At 35.4% G+C, this 21,847-nt stretch overlaps 1 protein-coding gene and 1 pseudogene across 1 annotated transcript; both read left to right on the top strand.

The window, feature by feature from the left end:
- Nucleotides 1-1,915: 1,915 nt before the first annotated feature.
- LOC132191660 (UPF0481 protein At3g47200-like) lies at nucleotides 1,916-3,337 on the top strand. The gene has a single exon (XM_059606751.1). It carries the CDS (start codon nucleotides 1,916-1,918, stop codon nucleotides 3,335-3,337), a length of 1,422 nt encoding a protein of 473 aa, XP_059462734.1.
- Nucleotides 3,338-10,172: 6,835 nt separating this feature from the next.
- LOC132162045 (UPF0481 protein At3g47200-like) lies at nucleotides 10,173-12,266 on the top strand (annotated as a pseudogene).
- The last annotated feature ends 9,581 nt before the right edge of the window (nucleotides 12,267-21,847 follow it).

Here is a 21,847-nt window from a genome sequence, read left to right as displayed (position 1 = left end):
TAATTATATAAATAAATAAAATAATTTATTTTAAATATTTTAAATAATTATAAAATCTATATTATTTCTAAAAGTTCTTGTACAATTATTTTACAACTTTAACATGTGTTAGTACATAATAAGATAGTATGTGATAAGAGTCACCCTAATTATTAGGAAAACAAAAATTGAACATCGTCCAATCACATATTTACAAGTGGTAAAAAGTAATAAAAAATTATAAAATAATTGTACCCATAATATTTTCCAGAATTAGATGTACAGAGTCTACTGTTGAACAGATGAGTTTTAGGCACGTCAAATCAAATGCTTGAATGTTAGTTTGGTTTGAATGTTAGTTTGGATCTTGGCTGAACCAACTTGTATAATTTATAACCAAATGAATATATAAATTATGGGCATTGATTTAGACATTAGTCAACCTTAAGATATATTCCTTACCTGCCTTCGATTCAATTTACAACTACTAGATTTGTTTGAATTCACAGTTAAATACATTTGTTTTTATTTCAACCACCGTGTAAGTCCCACACAGAGGATAGCTAGCTAGGCAGCCTAGGCTAGGCTGCTTAACTTTAAGTTCATTTTTCTACGGACCGACTTTGATCGACATTAAAAAATTTCGAGTCGCGTTCTGAACCATGTTACGTACCAACTATTATTTTGTCTTTATACTTTTATTATATTCCTCCCCTACCCCGCCCCCTCCCCTTTTTTTACCCACTTAATTTCGGGTTAGGTGCTCTTGTAGTTATCTGTGCAATTTTTTTTTTATATTGACGATCTAAACATGTTTTTGGTTTATATATATATATATATATCCACTAATGTGAATTTCCATATAATTTCTCCTCAGAGCCGTGATACACGTTACACGGCGTGCTTAGGAAAAAAATTTTTAAAATATTTTAATGTCAAAAAAATAATAATAAAATTTTGCACACTGCGTGTTGAACACGCCGTGTGCTCTTTTCATTCGCCCTTCTCCTCAAGTCCACGTGACTTAAATCTGTAACAAAATTAATAAATAAATAATTTTATTTTTTACATTTTGTAGGAGAAAAATTAGTTTTCTTCCAGGTCGGGAGCCACGTTACTTCCCCACACGTGACTTAAATCTGTAACCCAACCCCCCTTCCATTCCTGAATATAAAACCTATATATATATGTTCCTAGGCGACGAAATTAATTTACTTAGTCTAGCATCGTTTGACATCATGTGTCACCGTCTATGAAGGCAAAAGACCAGCTATTTCTTCATATTCAATTCTTCTCTCATTCATTTTTTTTAAAAAAAAAATTATTATTAATTATATTCGCAAGACTTACAAAGTCAATAATAAATTTTTTTAAAAAATATATAAATAAGATTAAAAAAAAAACATTTCTCAATAAAACATCACGTCCTCATTTAAGATTTAAAATGTTCCCCAATCCCAATTTTTGTTTTTCGAGGAATAAGAATTATTCTACTAAAACCAACCAAAACAGTACAAACACACGAGAACAGATATGACACTATCATTATACTTTTCAAATTATTTCTCTAAAATATAATTTTCAAATTATATTTCACAATTCTATGAGATGATGTCACATATGTTTGAAAGAATAAATTATCATATTTTGAAGAAAAAAATAAAAAAAACTATGACCATAAACCAAATTTACAACCAAACAACTGCATCTATAAAGCTGCAAACCCGAGAGCCAAACCAGAACATAAACTTCTATCTTGAAGAACTCATTTAGAGTATAAATCCAGATCTGTTTCTGTATTGCCAAACTTACCAGCTACCATCTATCTAGAGCTAGCTCAAACAATCCCACCATTTTCCCATCAAACCCTATTATAAAGCGTCCCATTTATTGTATAACTTCACACCCATAGTACTCTAAAACGCCAAAATCCACCATGGCAAGCAATTTAGTACGAGAAGGAGGCAAGCACGTTGGCAGTATTTGGGCGGTCAACATGGAGCAGCTCGACGGAATCAAAGACGAAATCGAGAGATGCACCAAGGGGTTACGAAGCAAAGCCGCCGGGAGCACTTGTTGCATCTACAAAGTGCCCTCCAAGTATAAGGACAACAATATTGGCCACTGGTACAGGCCCCGCATTGTCTCCATCGGACCCTACTACTACAATGGCAGAGAACTTTACAGCGACTACAAGTATCAGTGCCTCGGCTCCTTTCTGTCCCGAGCCAAAGGTGTAACCTTAGCTGACTGCATGAAAAAGCTACACCCTCTTGAAACAAAAACCAGACAGTGTTATTCTGCAGAGATTGAAATCGATCTCAGCTCCGAAGAGTTCCTCGAAATGATGCTTCTTGATGCTTCTTTTATATTAGAGTTGTTTTACAAGTTTCAGGATCTAGGGATGCTCGAGACTCACGACCCTCTCGCCCTCCTCCTCAGGTGGAGATTACCGTATTTCTACGTGGACTTGCTCCTCCTTCAAAATCAGATCCCTTTTTTAGTTCTGCAAGAGTTATTTGATATTTCTAAGATGCCCAACGATCCGTCCAAGGCCACCTTGCCCCTGCTTGCTTTGCGATTCTTTAACAACATTTTGAGAAGACCCAACAAAGTCATTGAGAGGTACGCTAATCCCGAAAATCCGCCCTTGCATTTGCTGGACTTGGTTCGATCTAGTTTAATCCCAAACGATCCAACGGCATCAAAAGACGAAGATACACAGATTCAATTTTGCCCTTTCGAGATTAGGCTCCGTGTGATCGATCAAATGCCACTACAGGACAACACACAGATCCAATCTATTCCCTGCATCTCGAATCTCCGAAGTTCAGGGATAAGGGTCCGACCGGGAAAGGCCGAGGCGGACAGCTTCTTGGCGGTAAAATTCGAGAACGGTTTGATTGAGATGCCCAGCATAATCATCAACGACTTCATGAGATATCTGTTGCTCAACTGTGTGGCATTCGAGCAGTGCCACAAGAGCTGCTCCAACCATGTCACGGCTTACGCCACTCTCTTAGACTGCCTTGTGAACACCTCCGCTGACGTCAAATACCTTCGCGAGCACATCGTTATTGACAATTACCTAGCGGACGACCGCGAAGTTGCACTCTTCATCAACAGTCTGGGCAAGGACGTGACCTTTGATACCCGCGACTGTTATTTGTCCAAGTTGTTCAATGATGTGGACAAGTACTATCGGAATAGCCGCCATGTATATTTCGCGAGCTTCAGACGAACATATTTTAACACGCCGTGGTGGTTCATCCCGGCGTTTGCTGCCATACTGCTCTTACTGCTTACAATTGTGCAGACCTTCTTCTCCATCATCAGCTATGTGCGTCCCAACAATTAGACCTACTACACCATCGTCGCTTTAATGGGCCTTCTACTCTATTTCCCCACTCTACGCAATGAGGATTATTTTAAGAGGAGCATGGATTTCTGATCAAAAGGTTAGAAGAAACCTTTTCTTTCAAAGTTTTCTTCAGCTTTTGTTGCTGTAACTTTCTGCAGCTTCAAATTAAGAGCAAGCTTCAATAAACATGGCTGGATCTATGTCAAGATTATTTTTCGCTGCTTATTAATTATGATGAATTTGTGTTTTACATGCAGCATGCATGCTAATAATAGGAACTCACATATTCCATATTCTAAGCCATCTACATGTATTCTACAACTAATTTGTGTTTTTATCTTTAAATTTATCTTTTATTTGAAGAGCGAGATGCTCTTAAATCTAAGCAGCCAACAAAAAATGTAGACAATTATTCAACAACACAATGATTGGACTAGAAAGCATTTTTCAAAGTTACTATCACATGAAAAAAAGAAGTGTCGATAGAAGATGCACATGAAAGAAAGCGGATTCAGATACTCTCTATTTCAAGCCGGTCCCTTATTTCACAAGGGTATAATGATCATTTCATTTTATTTTGAACCATTATACCCTTGAAAAATAGATGATTGACTCCTCTAAATTTCAAAGGAAATAGAGATGATTCTTCTCCGACAAAAAGGCTAAAAAGCTGATCGTAAATGGTAATAAATTATGGTATGGAGCTCTTCCTGAGGTCACAAAAATGGTCCATATTCTCTATATATAGTGGATCATTATCATCGGTGCAAAGAATAAGATTCTATCAATTTCAAACAAAATAAAGCTAGAGAATCTTATTCTACCGTATAAATGGTCTAGGACCAATTCTATTATGCAGTATAAATGCTTTAGCCCATATCCACTTTTTTCTTTTTTTCTTTTTTTTTAAAAAGCATATCCACTTTTTTCTTTTTTTCTTTTTTTTTTAAAAGCATATTCACTTTTTTCTTTTTTTCTTTTTTTTTAAAAAAGCATATCCACTTTTTTCTTTTTTTCTTTTTTTTTTAAAAGCATATCCACTTGCCCTCTGAAATTTCTGAAAGTGAAATCATCCATCTTATTAAATTGATGAGTAAGCGAAACTATGTAAATGCAACAACAGCTTCCAGGTGCATCATGCATGACTTCATACGTAACGTCAAGCTCCGTAATGTTGGAAAAAGTTATTGCAATGTTGGCCCTGTTTCTACCCCATAAGTTGTTGGTTTAAGCTTTTGTCCATTGTTGTCATTTTGATTTTCAGCATACGTATACCCATTTTCCTGGCCCATAGTTAACCTTGTTTGGGCCTAGACCCATTTTTGGCCTATGTTGGTCCAATTTTCGGCCAATTTTGCCCTGACAAGTGACAACGGCTGCCACCACTGGCCTCATTTGGCTGTCCTCTTTGGCAACTGCCAGGCACCTACCTTTAATTAGTTACTCTCCAGTTTCCACCGCCGTCATCTCAAATATCGAGCTCACAATCAATTTTTACTGCAAGTTGCGAAGGAGGGAGACATGAGAGCATGAGAGAGTAAATATTTTATTATAAAAAACTTTATCTGTTTTCTAACATTTATTTATTTAGAGAAAAAAATAATATTTAAATATTTTTTCTTTCTTCTCTTTTTTCATAAATATTTAATTTGAAAAATATTTAAATAATATAAGAAAATATTAAGGAAAATTATTGAGGAGTTTATTTGAATATATATATAAAAAAAAAGTAATTTAATTTCTTACATTTAAGGATAACTTAAAAGAAGCTCTCAAGTTGTTGCTCAAATTGTTAGGTAGCAAAGCTTCAAATACCCCTCCAAAAAAAAATAATAATAATATATATATATATATATATATATATATATATAAAATTGGCTTTTAAAAAATAATTTTTAGCATTAAAAAAAAAATCTGAAATTAATACCCCATCACAGTAGGCCACAAGGCCCTAATAAGCTGTCCACATTGAAAATAAGAATAAGATAAGATTAACTCATTTGTGGTAGTTATTTCTTTAAATTTGGTTGTAATCAAGACAAACTTTTTCTTATCCAAATCTAATTGGTCGATTTAAATATGGGGGACACGTTTAATATTCTTCTTTTCTTTTCTTTTTTTTTTTTTTTCTTTTTTTTTCTTCTACGGTGTGCTTTTTTAGATTTTAATGCATTTGTGTTCGATATACCTTCAAATTATGCTAGAGTCTAATACAATCTAATTGGTGGACTTAAATATGGGGTACAGGTTTCCTTTTTCAAATTTTAACGCATTTGTGTTCTTTTTCCTTTAAATTAGGCTAGAGTCCGATCCAATCTAATTAGTCGACTCAAGTATGGGGACACATTTACTTTTCATTCACAGATTATTTTTTTTCACATTTTAACCCATTTGTCTTTATTATTCCTTTAAATTAGGTTGGAGTTTTAAAATAATTTCTTTTAATTCAATCTAATTGATTGTTTTAAATATAGGGTACACATTTACTTTCAATCCCAATTTTTTCGACGAATAAGAATTATTTTACTAAAACCAACCAAAGTCTAAAATCATTTAATCAAATGGTCACAAATTGTAATTGTTAAAATAATGGATAAGTGATTAAATTTACCTCTTCCTATTAGCTTAAGCTTTTGGAATAAATGATGATATAACATGGTATCAAAGTTAAAAGTCATGAGATCGAAACTTGACTCCATTAAATCACCGTCCATTTAAATTAAATACTTCATATGTTAGACCTCACCTGTTAAAAGAAAGTTTGAGCCAATAACCACTACTTTCAATCTTAGTGAACACCTTCAATAGCATATTAAATTCTTTTGTCCAATAAGCTAGTAAAATTAAATAAAGGGGAAATTATAGAGTGTGTAAATGAACCATGAACCTTTTGTCATGGTTCCTGTCATGCGAGTGACGTAATTCTTGCATGTGTCAGATTATAAAAAGAGATAACGTGGGGAAAAATGAGGATGATCAAGAGCCACCAATTGAATACTGTTTCTACTTTTTCGCCTTCCCAGCCCTAGTAATTATTCATACCTTTTCATCTTCTCTAAACGAAGGCAAAATATTTGACAGATTTTTATATCATCTACCATTAGTTTTTTTTTTTTTTTTTTTTTTCACATTAAATTACATCATAATTTCATTAAAAGAAAAGTTTCTAAATCACAAAAGTTCAAGCGTTTAGATAAGAGAAATGCTATTCAGCAATATTCTTTACTGTCCATTTTTTAGTATTTTCTTTGTTCGATCTGTTTTTTGTGTTTTTTTTTTTGTTTTGTTTTGTTTTTTTTTAACTAAAACAAACAAGTTGATGTGAATGTGCCACATAAGATAAAAATGCCGAGCGTGAACAACGGAATTATTCAGCAAAAATGTGGGTAATTATTCAACTACACATTAATTATTGTACGTACTAAAAAGCATTAACTTCTGCAAGCTGCATGCGAGCTTGCGACCACAAATGGATTTTGTTTTTTTATAGGGAAAGTTCACTAATGGAAGGAGCTTTAATTGTATTGTTATTATTTGAGAGCCTTCTTTCTAATCTACTAAATACGAGTAAAACATTATCGGCCCTAACTTTTGGCAAGTCAAATCAAAGGCTTGAATGTTAGTTTAATGTTTGGACTGTGCTTACCCAACTTAATTATAATTGTATAACTCCCATTTGAGGCTTTGATGATGAGACATTAAATTTTTGCCAACTAGATATGGTCCTTATAATTACCTGCCCACACTTGATTGAATTTGCAACTACTACATTTGTTTGAATTCACATCTAAATACATTTGTTTGTATTGCAACCACCGTGCAAGTCCCATGCACGTACAGAGGATTGGGTGGTTTACTTTAAGAAAATTTTTCTACGGACTGACTTTGATCAACATCAAATTTTTCGAGTCTTCTTGATAATCGCTAGCTGTTCGAGGTCGCGCTACTAACCATTATTTTGTCTTTATAACTTTCTTATATTCCTTTCCTTTTTTTTTTTTTTTTTTTTTCTTTGAAAGTTTTAAGTTTAATTCTCTCTCTGATCTAAATTTTGCAAATTCCATCACAAAGCCGACAAAAACATTTGCATATGTTGTTTTCGTATTGTGGTTGAATTTTCCATCACAAAGCAAACTTTGGTTATTTAGACTGTTTTAATTTTAATAATTAAGGAAGTAACCAAAGTTATGTGGATGGTGCGGAAATGGAGGATGAAGGGTGTTTGGGGTTTTGATCCATTGAAATGATTATGCAGTTTATCGATCGAAATTGTTTTAAGCCATTGATGTGCTGTTTGTTGCGGCCGTAGCTAGAGTAGGGTTGGGCTTCAATATTTAAGAATGGGAGGGGGAACAAGGGAGCTGAGGAAGGAAACTTATTTTCCTTCTATTAAAAAAAATTATTTATTTATTACTTTATATATATATAATTCAAAAGATAAAAAAGAAAAAGAAAAAAAGAAGATAAATTCTATACGAATTATCTCTTTTATACTTTTAAGAGATTAAATTGTCAAGTCAGCTTTTCTTTACAACATTTTTTCTATCTCCATATATATCTCTTTTGCTTTCCAATTTCTATGTCTTATCAAACAAAATATTAGTGGTGTAACTAATATATTATACATGTGATATAGTGATATACTATACCATACATGCTTTTGGAAAAAAAAAAAAAAAAAAAAACTTAAAATGAAACTTCTTTTAAAAAGTTATTTTTGGATTTAAAAACTCTATTTTTGAGACAATTTAAAACATACACTAAACAACTACTTTTTTCTTTAAACAAGATTTTTATGCGTTAAACATACCTTTTAGCTTCTCAAATGCACAACCGGTTGTGCATTTGAGAAGCGGAAAGGTTTGGTGCCAAACCTTTTAGCTTCAGAAACATAGGAAGTTGTAAGGTCAAACGCCTCTGAATTAACTTGTACAAGTTAATATGGTTTTTCTCGAGCAAATCCCAAAGCACGCGCACTTTATATGCATGCTGGCTTGCCATAAAAATTAACTCTCCTCTGGCTAGAGACAGTACTCGGACAAATATATACTTGCGAATTGGGCGGTTATCTATTTATTTTTTCGCCCTTTCACCAAAGGAGTATGGCAAGAAGTACTGTTGAAAAGGTGCTTAATTGATAAATAGAGTTGTTAGTGATTGGGATGGTTAATTAAACACGCAGCCACTAAATTGTAAGGCCAAGGGCGGAAATCTGCAATTTGTAAGCTTGCTTAAGAGCACTCATATTAGCTTAGCCATTTCTTATTTTATTTTATTTTATTTTAATCTAAAATAGATAAGTAAAACACAAAAAAATCATCTGCATCGGATTATATATGCATATCAAATGTAAAATACATTCTTGTTGCATTTGTGAATTGTGCACCTCTACATGTAGTGGTCACTATTCACACATCCATCGAATTTGGTATGATACTTAAGAGATTGATATTCAAATATTTATTCTCATTAATATACTATTTCTCTACATCTATTTTCTTCAACTATTTCTCTCTCCATTTCTCTTTTTCCAAAATTTTCTCATACTATTTCTCTTTTGACATCTCTCATTTTCAAAAAGTTGAAAGATATGATCTTTAGAAAAATACAGTCCTTATAAAAAAAAAAAAATAAGGAAATAATATTTAAATGATATAAATAAAAAAATAGATAACCGGATGTACAATGTATTTTAAAACTAATCATTCGTTAAACTAGATAAAGTGAGTTTTGATTGGACATAAATTTGCTACAAACACATCTAATAAAGCGACATGTGTCCCATAGCTATAAAAAAAATATGTGAGAAACACATATTATTAAAAAAACACGTGTTTCTCGCATGTTAAGGGACACATGTCACTTTATTAGATGAGTTTATATGAATTACCTACAAACCAATTTGTCTGTTTTGATTAGCTATTTTGCATAAAAATATGCATATATAAACCAATGGGAATGTTCTTAGGCAACAAATATATAGCTTGATAACTATTGATCTATGAGGTTACACAGCATAAGATGGAAATTTCAAATTTGCCTTTCCCTTAGAGCTTCTTTACTCTAAAATGGATCAGACTTCTCAACTTTAACTTACTAATTTCGTGTTGGGTTCATGGTAAATTCGTAAATGGTATTAAAAGTTGTCAACGACCCTAGTTTAAACACAGCAAATCAAATGCTTGAATGCTAGTTTGGATTGGGCGGACCCCACTTGTATAACTCCTTGTGGCTTTGATCAGACCTTCGTTTTTCGCCAACTAGATATAGTACTCCTTCGATCCACATTTGAAATTCACAACTACATCAGTTGTTTGAATTTACAAACAGCTAAATGCATTTGTTTTTATTTCAACCACCGTGTAATTAGTCCCGCACATACATAGGATAGGCTGGTTCACTTTGAGAGAATTTTCTTCGGACTGACTTTGACCGACATAAAATTTTCGGGTCTCCTTGATGATTGGTAGCTGTACGTTCGAGATCGCTTACTTTCAAGTTTAAGTCTCTCGCTCTCTCTCTGATCTAAAATTTTAGAAATTGCACACAAAGCAATCAAGAACATTTGCATATGTTGTTTTCATGCACAGATCAATTCAACCACAATAGATAGCATTTATTTGAAGTTAATTATGTGGATGGTGCGGAAATGAAGGATAAATTAAGGGTGTTTGGGGGTTGATCAGACATTAAATTTTCGCCAACTATACATATAGTCCTTAATTAATTACCTGCAGCCACATTTGACCAGACGTGTATATATATAGTCCCTAGCTGCCACAATATTTGATCAATTGAAATAATTGTAATGCAACTCGTATATATATATATATCCAAATTGTTGAGCCGGCCATTACATATATATAGTGATCGAGAGTGCTGCATGCAACTTCACACTGATAGTCTAAATTAAAAGCCAAAATCCACCATGGGAAGCAATTTTGTACAGAAAGAAGGCAACCACGTTGTCGAAACGGAGCAGCTCGGCCGCGACATGAAAGAGGAAATCGAGAGATGCACCAAGGGGTTAGAAAGCAATGACGCCAGGAGCAGTTGTTGCATCTACAAAGTCCCCTTGAAGTTCATGGAAAACAATGACAAGCACTGGTACAGGCCACGCATTGTCTCCATCGGGCCCTACTACTACCGCAAAGACTTTAACAGTGACTACAAGTATCAGTGCCTCGGCTACTTTCAGTCAAGGACCCAAGAGAGAGGTATAGGCTTAGAGGACTACATGAAAAAGCTACACCCGCTTGAAACAAAAGCCAGACAGTGCTATTCTGGAGAGATCAATCTCGACTCCGGTGAGTTCCTCGAAATGATGGTTCTTGATGCTTCTTTTATTTTAGAATTGTTTTACAAGTTTCAGGATCCGGCGGGGCTGCTCGAGACTCACGAATCTCTTGCACCCCTCAAGTGGAGATTACCGTATTTCTACGTGGACTTTCTACTCCTTAAGAATCAGATCCCTTTTTTTGTTTTGCAAGAGTTATTTGATATTTCTAAGATTCCTAACGAGGAGAACAGTCCGTCCTTGTCCTTGCTTGCTTTGCGATTCTTTAACAACATTATGAGAAGACCCTACCGAGACATAGAGAGATACGCCAATCCCGAAAATCCGCCCTTGCATTTGCTCGACTTGGTTCGATCTAGTTTAATCCCAAACGATCCAATGCCACCACAGAAAGAAGACGACACACAGCAGTTTAAATTTATTTCCTACTTCTCGAGGCTTTACCAGAAACATATCCAATTTATTTCCTGCTTCTTGAGGCTTCCCCAGAAAGACGACGACACACAGATCCAATTCATTCTTTGCATCTCGAAGCTCTGCCGTGCGGGGATTAAAGTCCGTCCAGGCAAGGCGGGCACCTTCTTGGCGGTAAAATTCGAGTACGGTGTATTTGAGATACCCAGCATAACCATCAACGACTTGATGAGATATCTGTTGCTCAACTGTGTGGCGTTCGAGCAATGCCACAAGTGCTGTTCCAAGCACGTCACAGTTTACGCCACTCTCTTAGATTGCCTTGTGAACACCTCTGCAGACGTCCAATAACTTCGCGAGCACAACGTTATTGACGATTACATAGCGAATGACAAAGATGTTGCACTCTTCATCAACTGTTTGGGGAAGGATGTGACCTTTGACATCCGTGACTTTTATTTATCCAACTTGTTCAATGATGTGGACAAGTATTATCGGAATAAGTGCAATGTTAACTGGGCGAGCTTCAGGCGAACATATTTTTACACGCGGTGGTGGTTTCTCTCGGCGCTGGCTGCGGTTGTGCTCTTACTTCTTACGCTTGCACAGACCTACTACGCCATCATCGACTATCTGCATCCCAAAAAATAGACCTTCTACACCATCTGCATGCCAAATATTAACGGGCCTTTGTTAGGGGTGAACACTAATTTCAGATGCTCAGTGAAATTAATCTACTCCTCTTTGTTCAAATTAAATAGTCAAGCGCTAGCGCATGGATCTCACCTTCCAGCGCGTTTGCACCACGCGCCTGCTAGTGTTCGCCAAACTCCGCTCCCCGGCCGTTGCTATTGTTTTCTGGCCTTTTTGTTGCTTTCCTGTTGTTCTTATGTATTGTCGTATTTTGTTGCTTTTGTGTTTTGTGGGTTACTGTCTCTTAACTTTTTATTAGTTTGTTTCTTTAGTGGAGACTTTTGTAACTGAATTTGTGTTAGTTCCTCTTTTTACAACAGTCCTGGTTACGGACTCTAATAGTGCTTTTATTGCTTCAGCCTCCTTCCGGCGGTTTTTGCTGGTTACAAGTGGGGATTCAGATAGGTTCGCCTTAATCTGTGCCCCATTTTCTTCTGAAACCGCATTGCGCGGCCCCTTGAGAGGACCGGGTCACTTGTTTGTCAAATTCCTACGTTTTGTAATTATTTCCGCACTTCTTTAGTTTGTTTTGAGTCTATTGTTGGGGAGCCCACCCCTTTTTCCTTTTTAGGATCGTTCCGTCCATTTTCCTTTAGGATCAAGAGTGAAAATGATCATTTCCTGTAACCCCTTCCTTATTCAATTAAAAAAAAAAAAAAGTCACAATAGCAAATAATAATCAAGTAACCTACAAGCAAAACACCAGGATTTTTACGTGAACAATCCTCCAATGCGAAGGTAAAAACCACAGGACCTAGTCTAATTAAATCTTTCATTATCAACAATAATGAATTTACAATTATCTTCCCTAGAGAGATATCTAGAGGTTATCACCACATTAAGAATACATGTATTCTTGGATTAAACATAAATTCATCACCCTAAAGTGGATTCCAACAATAGTAAAGAAAGATCTCACCAAGTAGGTATTAGCAACCAATCGATTGAAGAGGAATTCCAACGATCGACACCAGTCAATATGTAGCTTTCGTCGTCAGAAGCAACACTCTAAAATTGCATCAAGATCGGACCATAAACGAACCTCCAATCTCTGATGGATGTGGTTAGGCAAACCCTTTCCTTTTTCTTTTCTTCTCTCTCTCCCTTGCGCCATCACTGTTTCTTTCTTCTCCTTATTTCTTTTAGTCTCACATTTTCTTTTATACAGCACACAAAGGGTTATAATCCAATTCTTGTAAGATTTTTTTCATCCATAACAATTCTTTGGCCACTTCAGTGATAGCAATGTACTCTGCCTCTGTGATAGACAAAGCAACACATTTTTGCAATCTGGATTGTCATGACACTACTCTCACTGAATAAGTAATCAGGTGCCCTGAAGTAGATTTTCTGGAATCAATTCCCCAGCCATATCTGTGTCTGTAAACTCATCAAGCACCTGTTGACCACTACTGAAGCACAAACATACTCTCAAAGTACCTCTGAGATGCCTGAGAATCCATTTCACAGTTGCCCAATGTTCTTTGCCAGGATCAGGCCTTGTACACACCATAGTGTATATTAAGCTACCAACGGTTGATGCATAAGAGACTTTCTTCATTTCATCTTTTTCTTTCTCAAATATAGGACTTTGCTTTGAATTCAACTTCAAATGACCTGCAAGTGTAGAGCTCACCGGTTTTGCCTTGCTCATGGTGAACTTGTCCAATACCTTCTCGATATAACTCTCTTGTGATAGCCACAATTTTTCTTTCTTCCTATCACGAGAGATCTTCATACTAAGGATCAGTGTGAATATGAATTATTGTTATTAATAGGAGAAAATGTCTTCTCTTTAATAAATGAGTTGACTTTTCAAACTTTTGTCTGGCTTGTTTTTTCCAAGCAACATTAGAGCATCATTCCTAATACTAATAGCTTCTTCCTCATTTTCATTACATTTAAGGATCTAAACTACTTTTTGCTCAATATTTTAATATACTCCATAATAGCTTCATTTATCATTTTCTATACAAATTAATGATTTCTTTACTAATTAAATATCATTTCTTTACTTTTTTTTTTATTGTTTTTTACGTCTTTATTTTTTTACTTCTTTAATGATTCAGGAGAGAGAAACGTTTTTTTTTTTTTTTTTCTTTTCTTTCTTTCTATTTTAATAATCACAAGTAGTGATCTTCATGTTTAGGATTCATTTAGAGAGTTTGCTATGGGTGACTTTTTATGATTTTTTTTTTTGACATTTTCTCTAAATTTAAGGAAAAAAACTCCATATAAGGAATATGCTATGAATGCTCTTTTAAGGGTAAGGGAAAAATTTCGCCTTGAGGGGAAAAATTTTGTGTGGGAGTGACACTAGATGGAACGTCGTTTTACTTTTACATTAGTTGGCATCATCTATGATATGAGTCTTTTTATGAAATCGTCATCGTCTATCAGTCAAACGAAATATATCTCCGTCTCATTCAACATTTAAGACGTTCTCCATAAGAGTTCGTGGGATCCGGAATTTTCATCACACATCTCCAATTTCTGCCCAATCCTAACATGTCTCCCGCAAACCCAAATAAAACCTCCATTTAATACAGCGCACACACCAGCTTCAACTTCACACCCAAGAGTCCAAGACCATAATCGATCTAAAACACCAAAAATCCAATAAGAAAATTGGTATTGCGGAAGGATAATTTTGCGACATGGCCGAGAGTCTGAAATAGGCCGACCATCAAGAAACGCACTGAGTACTCCACGATGGAATCTGGCGAAGGAGAAGCTAGTCATGTCGTCGAAGTCGATATTGACGATCGCGATATTGACAAGCGCCTCCTAGCCAAGATGAAAAGCAAGATCTCCAAGAGTAACCCATCTAATTCACCTCGCAAAACAGACAGCGGTGGAAAGCATTGCATCTACAAGTCTTCTGATGGGTTCAAGCACATAGACCGTAAGTGGCTCGAGCCCTACCACCGCGACCACCCTCTCTACCAGCCAGAGAGCCAAGAGAGGGTAATGTTTCGAAGATCTACACAGACTTGCTCCTGCTTGAGAATCAGATCCCGTCTATTGTTCTGGAAAAGTTATATGAACTTTGCAAGGCCGGTGATGTGTCCTTGTTCGCTATTGTCAGAAAAGTTCTCGGGAGATCAATGTATCCAATCTATAGAAGCAGGCCTCCGACCAAATGGTTGCATTTGCTGGACCTTGTTCGGTCACTATTTATCCCACCCGGTCGTAATGAGAAGCCGTGGATGCGCTTCTTCTTTTCTGAGAAGCAGTACTGGAGGCACTTCAAACTATTCAATCCAATTCCCTCTCCCTGTCACCAAGTTACGCCGTGTGGGCATTAAGATCAAGGGAGATATGGCGGACAGCTTCTTGGAGGTGAAATTCAAGAGAGGTGTGATTGAAATGCCCGTTATAGCTCTTGACCACGAAATGTGCTCATTCTTAGTGAACTGTGTGGCATTCGAGCAGTGCCACAGGTGTTCCACGCACTTCTCGATTTACGCCACCTTCTTGGATGGCCTTGTCAACACCGACAAGGACATCGAGTACCTTTGCGACCGTCGCATCATTGCGAATTCCTTTGGGACCAACAACGACGCTGCGGTTTTCATCAACAACTTGGGCAAGGACTTGACTATATATAGAGATTATAAAATCGATAACTACTATTTCTTGGATTTTTTCGAAGATGTAAATGACTACTTTGATAGAAAAAGGTTGCATTGGGCCAAATGGCAGTGGACGAGCTTCAAGTGCGAGTATTTTGGCAAGCCATGCATGGTTGTTGATTTCGGCATTTGTTGCGTTTGTGCTGTTAGTTCTTACGTATTTGCAGACCCACTTCACCATTTATGCATATCAGCATCCAAAAAACTAAACTCGATCATGGCTCTGTAAGTGTGTGAAGCTATTTTAGTTTTTTTTTTTTTATCTAGAAAGCTATTTTAGTTAGTTGTGTAACTTTTGAGCTTTTGTTGTAGTGAAGCGATTTTGCCGCGAGTAAGCTCTGTGCTTGCTAGGCAAACGTTTTATTTGTAATGCTGTATTGAATCTATTGATGCATATTATTGATGCATATTTGAACCTTTTAATTCCTCAATGATAGTCTTGTTATTACAAAATATCACTGGAAGGCCCGAAATATCCTACAAAAATAAGTACCAAACCTGCAACAATCTTGCATGATGGGACACGGACATTGGGGCTTCTACGACATATAGCACCAAATCATAATCATTTTTCGATTATTTTGCTAATGAGTGTACAAATTAAGGATAAAAATGCCTCAAGTTGACAGGCAGAAGTTAATCAGTAAGGTTTTTCTAAAGCAATTAGAAAGTATGCCTTTTATGTACGTTGGCTTGCCAGAAAAAATAAGGCTGCCTTTTGGTATATTAGAATGACAATTATTTAAGAATAGAAATGGGTATTACGTACTAGTTAGGAATACAGATGGTTTGAATGGAATGACCATTCTTATTTGTTGGTAACAACGCATGAATGATCAAATTTTTTTTATTTAGAATTGAATCATCCATATTTGAACCAAATTTCATCAAAAACCCTAGCTCGAAAAAACTCATTTTTCTCAATTTTTTTTTCCTAGGCACACAAGAAATTGGTCATCCATGGGAGTGGTTGGCCACCCAGTGAATGGTTTTTTTGGTGCCCAGGAAAAAATATATAGTTATTTTGGGGGAAATCATTTTTAGAGCTATTCTATTATTGAGAAAATAGCTATTCCATACCTTTTTATTAAGATGATCACTATTCCTCAGTTTAGGAGAATTCCAGTATTGATCCAGGAAATAGTAATTCCAGCTATTCTATTCCTTATATCTAGAATAAATATTTCTGTATATATGCCAAACCCGCCCTCACTCTCTATTGGATACAAGCTTGCGATTTGGGTTATGGTGTCTTTGAGGTTCAATTGGGTTGATATGGAAAACACTGTTGACTTCACTGACATTAGGCACATTCTAATGAACACATCTATTCCCCAGGCATTGCGATCTTATTTATGGTTATTTAAAAAGAAATGAACATGTTCTTTTTTCTACTCAAGAACCATGATTTGCGGTCGCCCATCCCTCCCGTGGAATATTTAGTTGTGATTCCAACGTTTATAACTTTATACTAGTGCTTACTGTGAATTTTGAAATTATATTGAAATTGTGATATGAAAACTCTTTATTTTTTTTTCTTTTCTTTTTTTTTTTTTTTTTAAAAAAAAAAAAAAAAAAACTACGTATTGATGTTTACCTCTCTTTAACTATCATATTTTTTTGCAATATTCTGTAAAAAATTTCATTAAAGTATGTCCCTTATGTCACATATATTATTGTATTACGGTATTCAGTAATTTATTCCAATTAAAGCTTATTGTGTGAAATCAAATATTCTGAATTAAATTGCTGATTTAATTATTGTGGAACAAGTATTTGATTTTATTTCTGATTTTATTTTGTGGAATCAATTAGCTGTATTTATTTAATTTTTATTCCTTGATGGGAGGAATAATTAAGGTAACAGCTCTAATTGAGGGTCCATGACCTATCTATAAATAATGCATGTGTATTTTATCAATTGGCACTCACTGGTAGGCATAGGTCAGAAGAACCTCTCAATATTTTTAGTTTTTCCAGATTTAGTTTATGTGAAACTGTTCTTCAATTGGCTTGAGCAAAGCATGACTAGAGGTATTTATATAATTATTCATTCCGCTGCTAATTTTATTGTCAATTAGCATTTAATTATATATTGAATTCTTACATATTCCACTAATGTTTCAATATTTATAATGTCTCCCACTTCCAATCTACTATTGGTCTACGTAGACTACGTTGCACTGTCCTACTTCCGCGTCAAAAATGAGAACTTCTTACTATCTTGTTTAATAAACTGAGTTTAACTTAAAACGATAAAGCACCTTATTGGTGACTTAATGGGCTTAATTATAATTGTTTGGGAGGCACGAGGAACGATGATAGGGCCGGAATACTATATGGATTGCTTTTGGTTTTAGGACTCTGATTAAGCTACCTAAAAACCCATCTGCACAGATGCCATCGATTAGAGAAACTGATGGGCATCAATGGGTTTTTCTATACCATAAGATGGAGTTTGTCACTTGTCATCAACGTTAAGGGAAGATATCAATGCACGCTGGTTATGATCGGCCGCGTGTTTAATGGGCTAAAAGGGACCAATCAAAGCTCAAAACAGGAAAGGTCCAAACAGAATATCAATTATGCCGAGCTTAAAGGTCCAAACGATGAAGGAAATACAAAATTTTGGGCTAACAACATGATGGCCCAAAAGTGGCATTAGGCCCAATGAAAATTCAAAACCCCGCTCACCCGAACTGCACCGGCAAGTCTTTTTCTAGTTGGCGCGTTTAATATTCGTGGCTACACATCCCACCTTCTGAGTTTTGTCACAACTAAAAAACCACCTTTTTTAGCATAGGAAAACTGCTAACATTTCTCTCTGCTCATTTCGCACATCCCACCTCCGCCAACGACAATGTCATCTGCTTCCACATCTAGACCCAAACCACAACATATATATTGCCTCTAATCCTCTCTTTCACTCAATGGAGTTTATTTATTTATTTTGGATGATGGGTTACGCTGAGGAACTGATCGAAATTGTTTCGACTTTTGAGCCATCACAATGCAGCGGTGGGCATTTGAATTAAGGTGGATCTTTGGTCCCCTTTATACTATTGAAGGAGAGGCAAAAAAGAATTGCTACATGATAATGCCACTTTGAACAAGGAATCAAGCATACCGAGCTATCAAATTTCTATTCAAAGGGTGAAGTTAATGTGGAAAAGGTCGCGAATCTTTTACACAAATCAAACAAGTGGAACAAGCGTGATATAGTGTTTAAAGAAAAATAAACAAAATGACAACAAGAACACAAAATTTACGTAGTTCGGCAATTTGTTTATGTACACAATGCAATAGTAGAGAGCTATTTCACTAATTCAAAAAGAGAGACACAAAAGAGTGTTTAATCACCTACAAACTCAAATTCCAAATATACCCAATTTCTCTCACTTCTACAATACTGGTAATTCCTATTTCTGCATAGCAATACAAATGTATTTTCAATCTCTGCAGAAAGCCAGCACACTCTAAATTGCTCTCTTTCTTCTTTCTTTAAGAGCAATACTTTACAACAATAACCGTGCTTCCCTTTATAGAGCAAAGTAGCATGTTGATTTCAGATAAGGTGGGTTGCATGTCAAAAAACCACATGTCTGAAACCCACCGAAAAGTGGCCTTTAGCAAAAGACATACTAGCCCACATTTTTGACTCATTCAAATACAAACTACTGCAGTACTTCACATCTTCTTTCGGTGCATGGCCCTTGGGGGTTAAAAAAAAAAAAAAAAACTCGTTGGCCTGGAGTTGGCCGGACGACCCCAAGGGCCTTGAGGTAGCTTGAGCCACTTCAGATTAGTCGGTTTGGGGTGGCTGAACCCTTGGAGGTGGTCCGACTAGCCCCAAGGGCCAAATAATTTTTATTTTTTTTTAATTTGGGTTTAGGGGGTGGCCAGACCACCCCATGGTACTATAGGGTGGTTCGGCCACCCCTGGCCAGTCATTGGGGCTCAAGCCACCCCCAGCTAAAATGTGGTGGTCCGGCCACCTCTTATGGCTAAAATGGCCACTCTTTTTTTTTTATTAATTTTTTAAAAAAATTTAAAATTTTATTATTATTATTATTATTATTATTATTTTGTAGTTGGACATGTGTCCTATTTGTGACCGTAAGATTTTTAAGAAAAAATTTTAACCATAAATTAAATATTTTTCAGTTCATAATAGATCGTAGAGTATCCTATTCCATTAAAGTAAAGGGGTATGTATATCAACCATGGTCCATGAACCTTTAGTCATGGTTCATGTCATGCGAGTGACGTAATTCTTGCATGTGTCAGAGTATCATAAGAGATGACGTGGGGAAAAATGAGGATGATCAAGTCCCAACAATTGAACATTGTTTGTACTTTTTCATCTTCCCTAATAATTACTCCTACGTTTTCATCTTTTCTAAACGATGGCAAAATATTTGACAGATTTTTATATCATCTGCCACTAGTTTTTTTTCACAGTAAGTTACTTCATTATTTCATTAAAAGAAAACTTTCTAAATCACAAAAGTTGAAGTCGTTTAGACAAGAGAAATGCTATATATATTCAACAATATTCTTTACTGTCCATTTTCTAGTATTTTCTTTGTTGTTCTGGTTTTTCTTTTCTTTTTTTTTTGAAATAAATACACAAAACAAAAAAATTTATGTGAAACTGCCACATAAGATAAAAATGCTGAGTGTGAAAAAAAAAATACTAAATAACATTTCTCTTTAAATAATTAGCTTCTTTTTTTTTTTTGTAACATAGATAATTAGGTCTAAATAGCCACAAAAAGGTAATTATTCAACTACACATTAATTATTGTACTAGAAAGCATTAACTTCTGTAAGCTGCATGCCAGCTTGTGACCACAAATGGATTTATTTTTGGGCAGGAACTTTAATTGTACCGTTATTATTTGAAGGCCTTCACCTAACTTATTAATTTTGAGTAAAAAATTATCGGCCCCAATTTTTGGCACGTCAAATCAAACACTTGCCAACTAGATATATAGAGCTTATTACCTGCCAACGTTTGATTGAATTCACAACTACTCCATTTGGGCCGATCACCTAGAATTTTTCTACTGACCGACTTCGATCAACATAATTTTTTTTAGAGTTTTCTCGATAATCGTCTGCTGTTCGAGGTCCCGTTACTCACCATTATTTCGTAATTTTCGTCTTTATAACATTATTATATTCCTTTCCCTTATTCTTTTCTTTGAAAGTTTTAAGTTTAATTCTCTCTCTCTCTTCTAAATTTTGCAAATTCCATAAAAAAGCCGTGGAATATAATATTAGGAAGTAATACTAGAGGTACAATTATTATAGAATTTTAACACATGTCAAATGGAATGCTTGAATGTTAGTTTGGAGTGGGTTGAGCAAAGTGTATATGTATAATTTGATCAGACATTAAATTTTTGCCAACTAGATATAGTCCTTACTCCTTACCTGCGTTTAAATTCACAACTACTACATTTATTTTGAATTCAGAGATAAATACATTTATTTTTATTTGATTCACAGTGAAGTAAAAGGGTTTCAACATCTCAGGAACGCCAGAACCAAACCAGAACATCTCAGGAACATAAACTTCTATCTTGCAGACCCCATTTAGAGTATAAAATCCAGATTAGTTGCTGTATTGCCAAACTTACCAAGAGCTAGCTCAGACAATCCCACCATTTTCCCAAAAATTACAATTTATAGATTTGGACCTAGGGATGGCCGAACTACCCCGGGGCCGGCTTCGGCCACCCTTAGGGGTGGCCGGGTGCCAAACCTGTAAACTTTATTTTTTGGGTTTAGCCTAGAGAGTGGCCGGACCACTCCAATGGCTCATTTGAGTTGGCTGGCCACTACATGTTTTTTTATTAATTTATTTTAATTTTTTATTATTTTAATTTTTTTTTTTTTTAAGTTAAATAATATTTTATTATTTAAATTTTAGTAGTATACATAACATGCTCTTGAATAATATTGAATGGCCAAGATTGACAATTAGAGAGATTCCAAATCCATGGATAAGACCGAGTAGCCAACAAAAATGTGGACAATTATTTAACTGCACAATTATTGTACTGCAGAACAGTAACTACCCCTTTCATATGAACCATATATATATGTTAGAACTGCACATAGTACAATTATTGTACTAAAAAACATTAACTCCTTTCATGTGGCTTCCCATCTACCAAAGCAAATAATGTATAGCTACCATCAGCTATATTTACCCAAAAACAAAAAAACAAAAACAGAAGAAAAAAGAGCCGCAGCCCTTCCAGTTTTCCAAATACGATGGTTCAGAAAACCATTTAGGAATGTAAGTATATATAAAGACTTAATATATATATATAAGCGAATTTACTCAGGTGCTAAGATTTGGATTGTGATCTCTGACACTGACGATTCAAGCTTCAACCTAGCTCAGACACTACTACGAATTGTCCAAAACAAACTGTGATCTTCATCTGTATTTCC

Source organism: Corylus avellana, chromosome ca9 (genome assembly GCF_901000735.1).
Source record: "Corylus avellana chromosome ca9, CavTom2PMs-1.0".
NCBI lineage: Eukaryota > Viridiplantae > Streptophyta > Magnoliopsida > Fagales > Betulaceae > Corylus > Corylus avellana.
The sequence above is the reverse complement of the archived record's forward strand: the minus strand, read 5'-3'. Positions and strand labels throughout refer to the sequence as shown.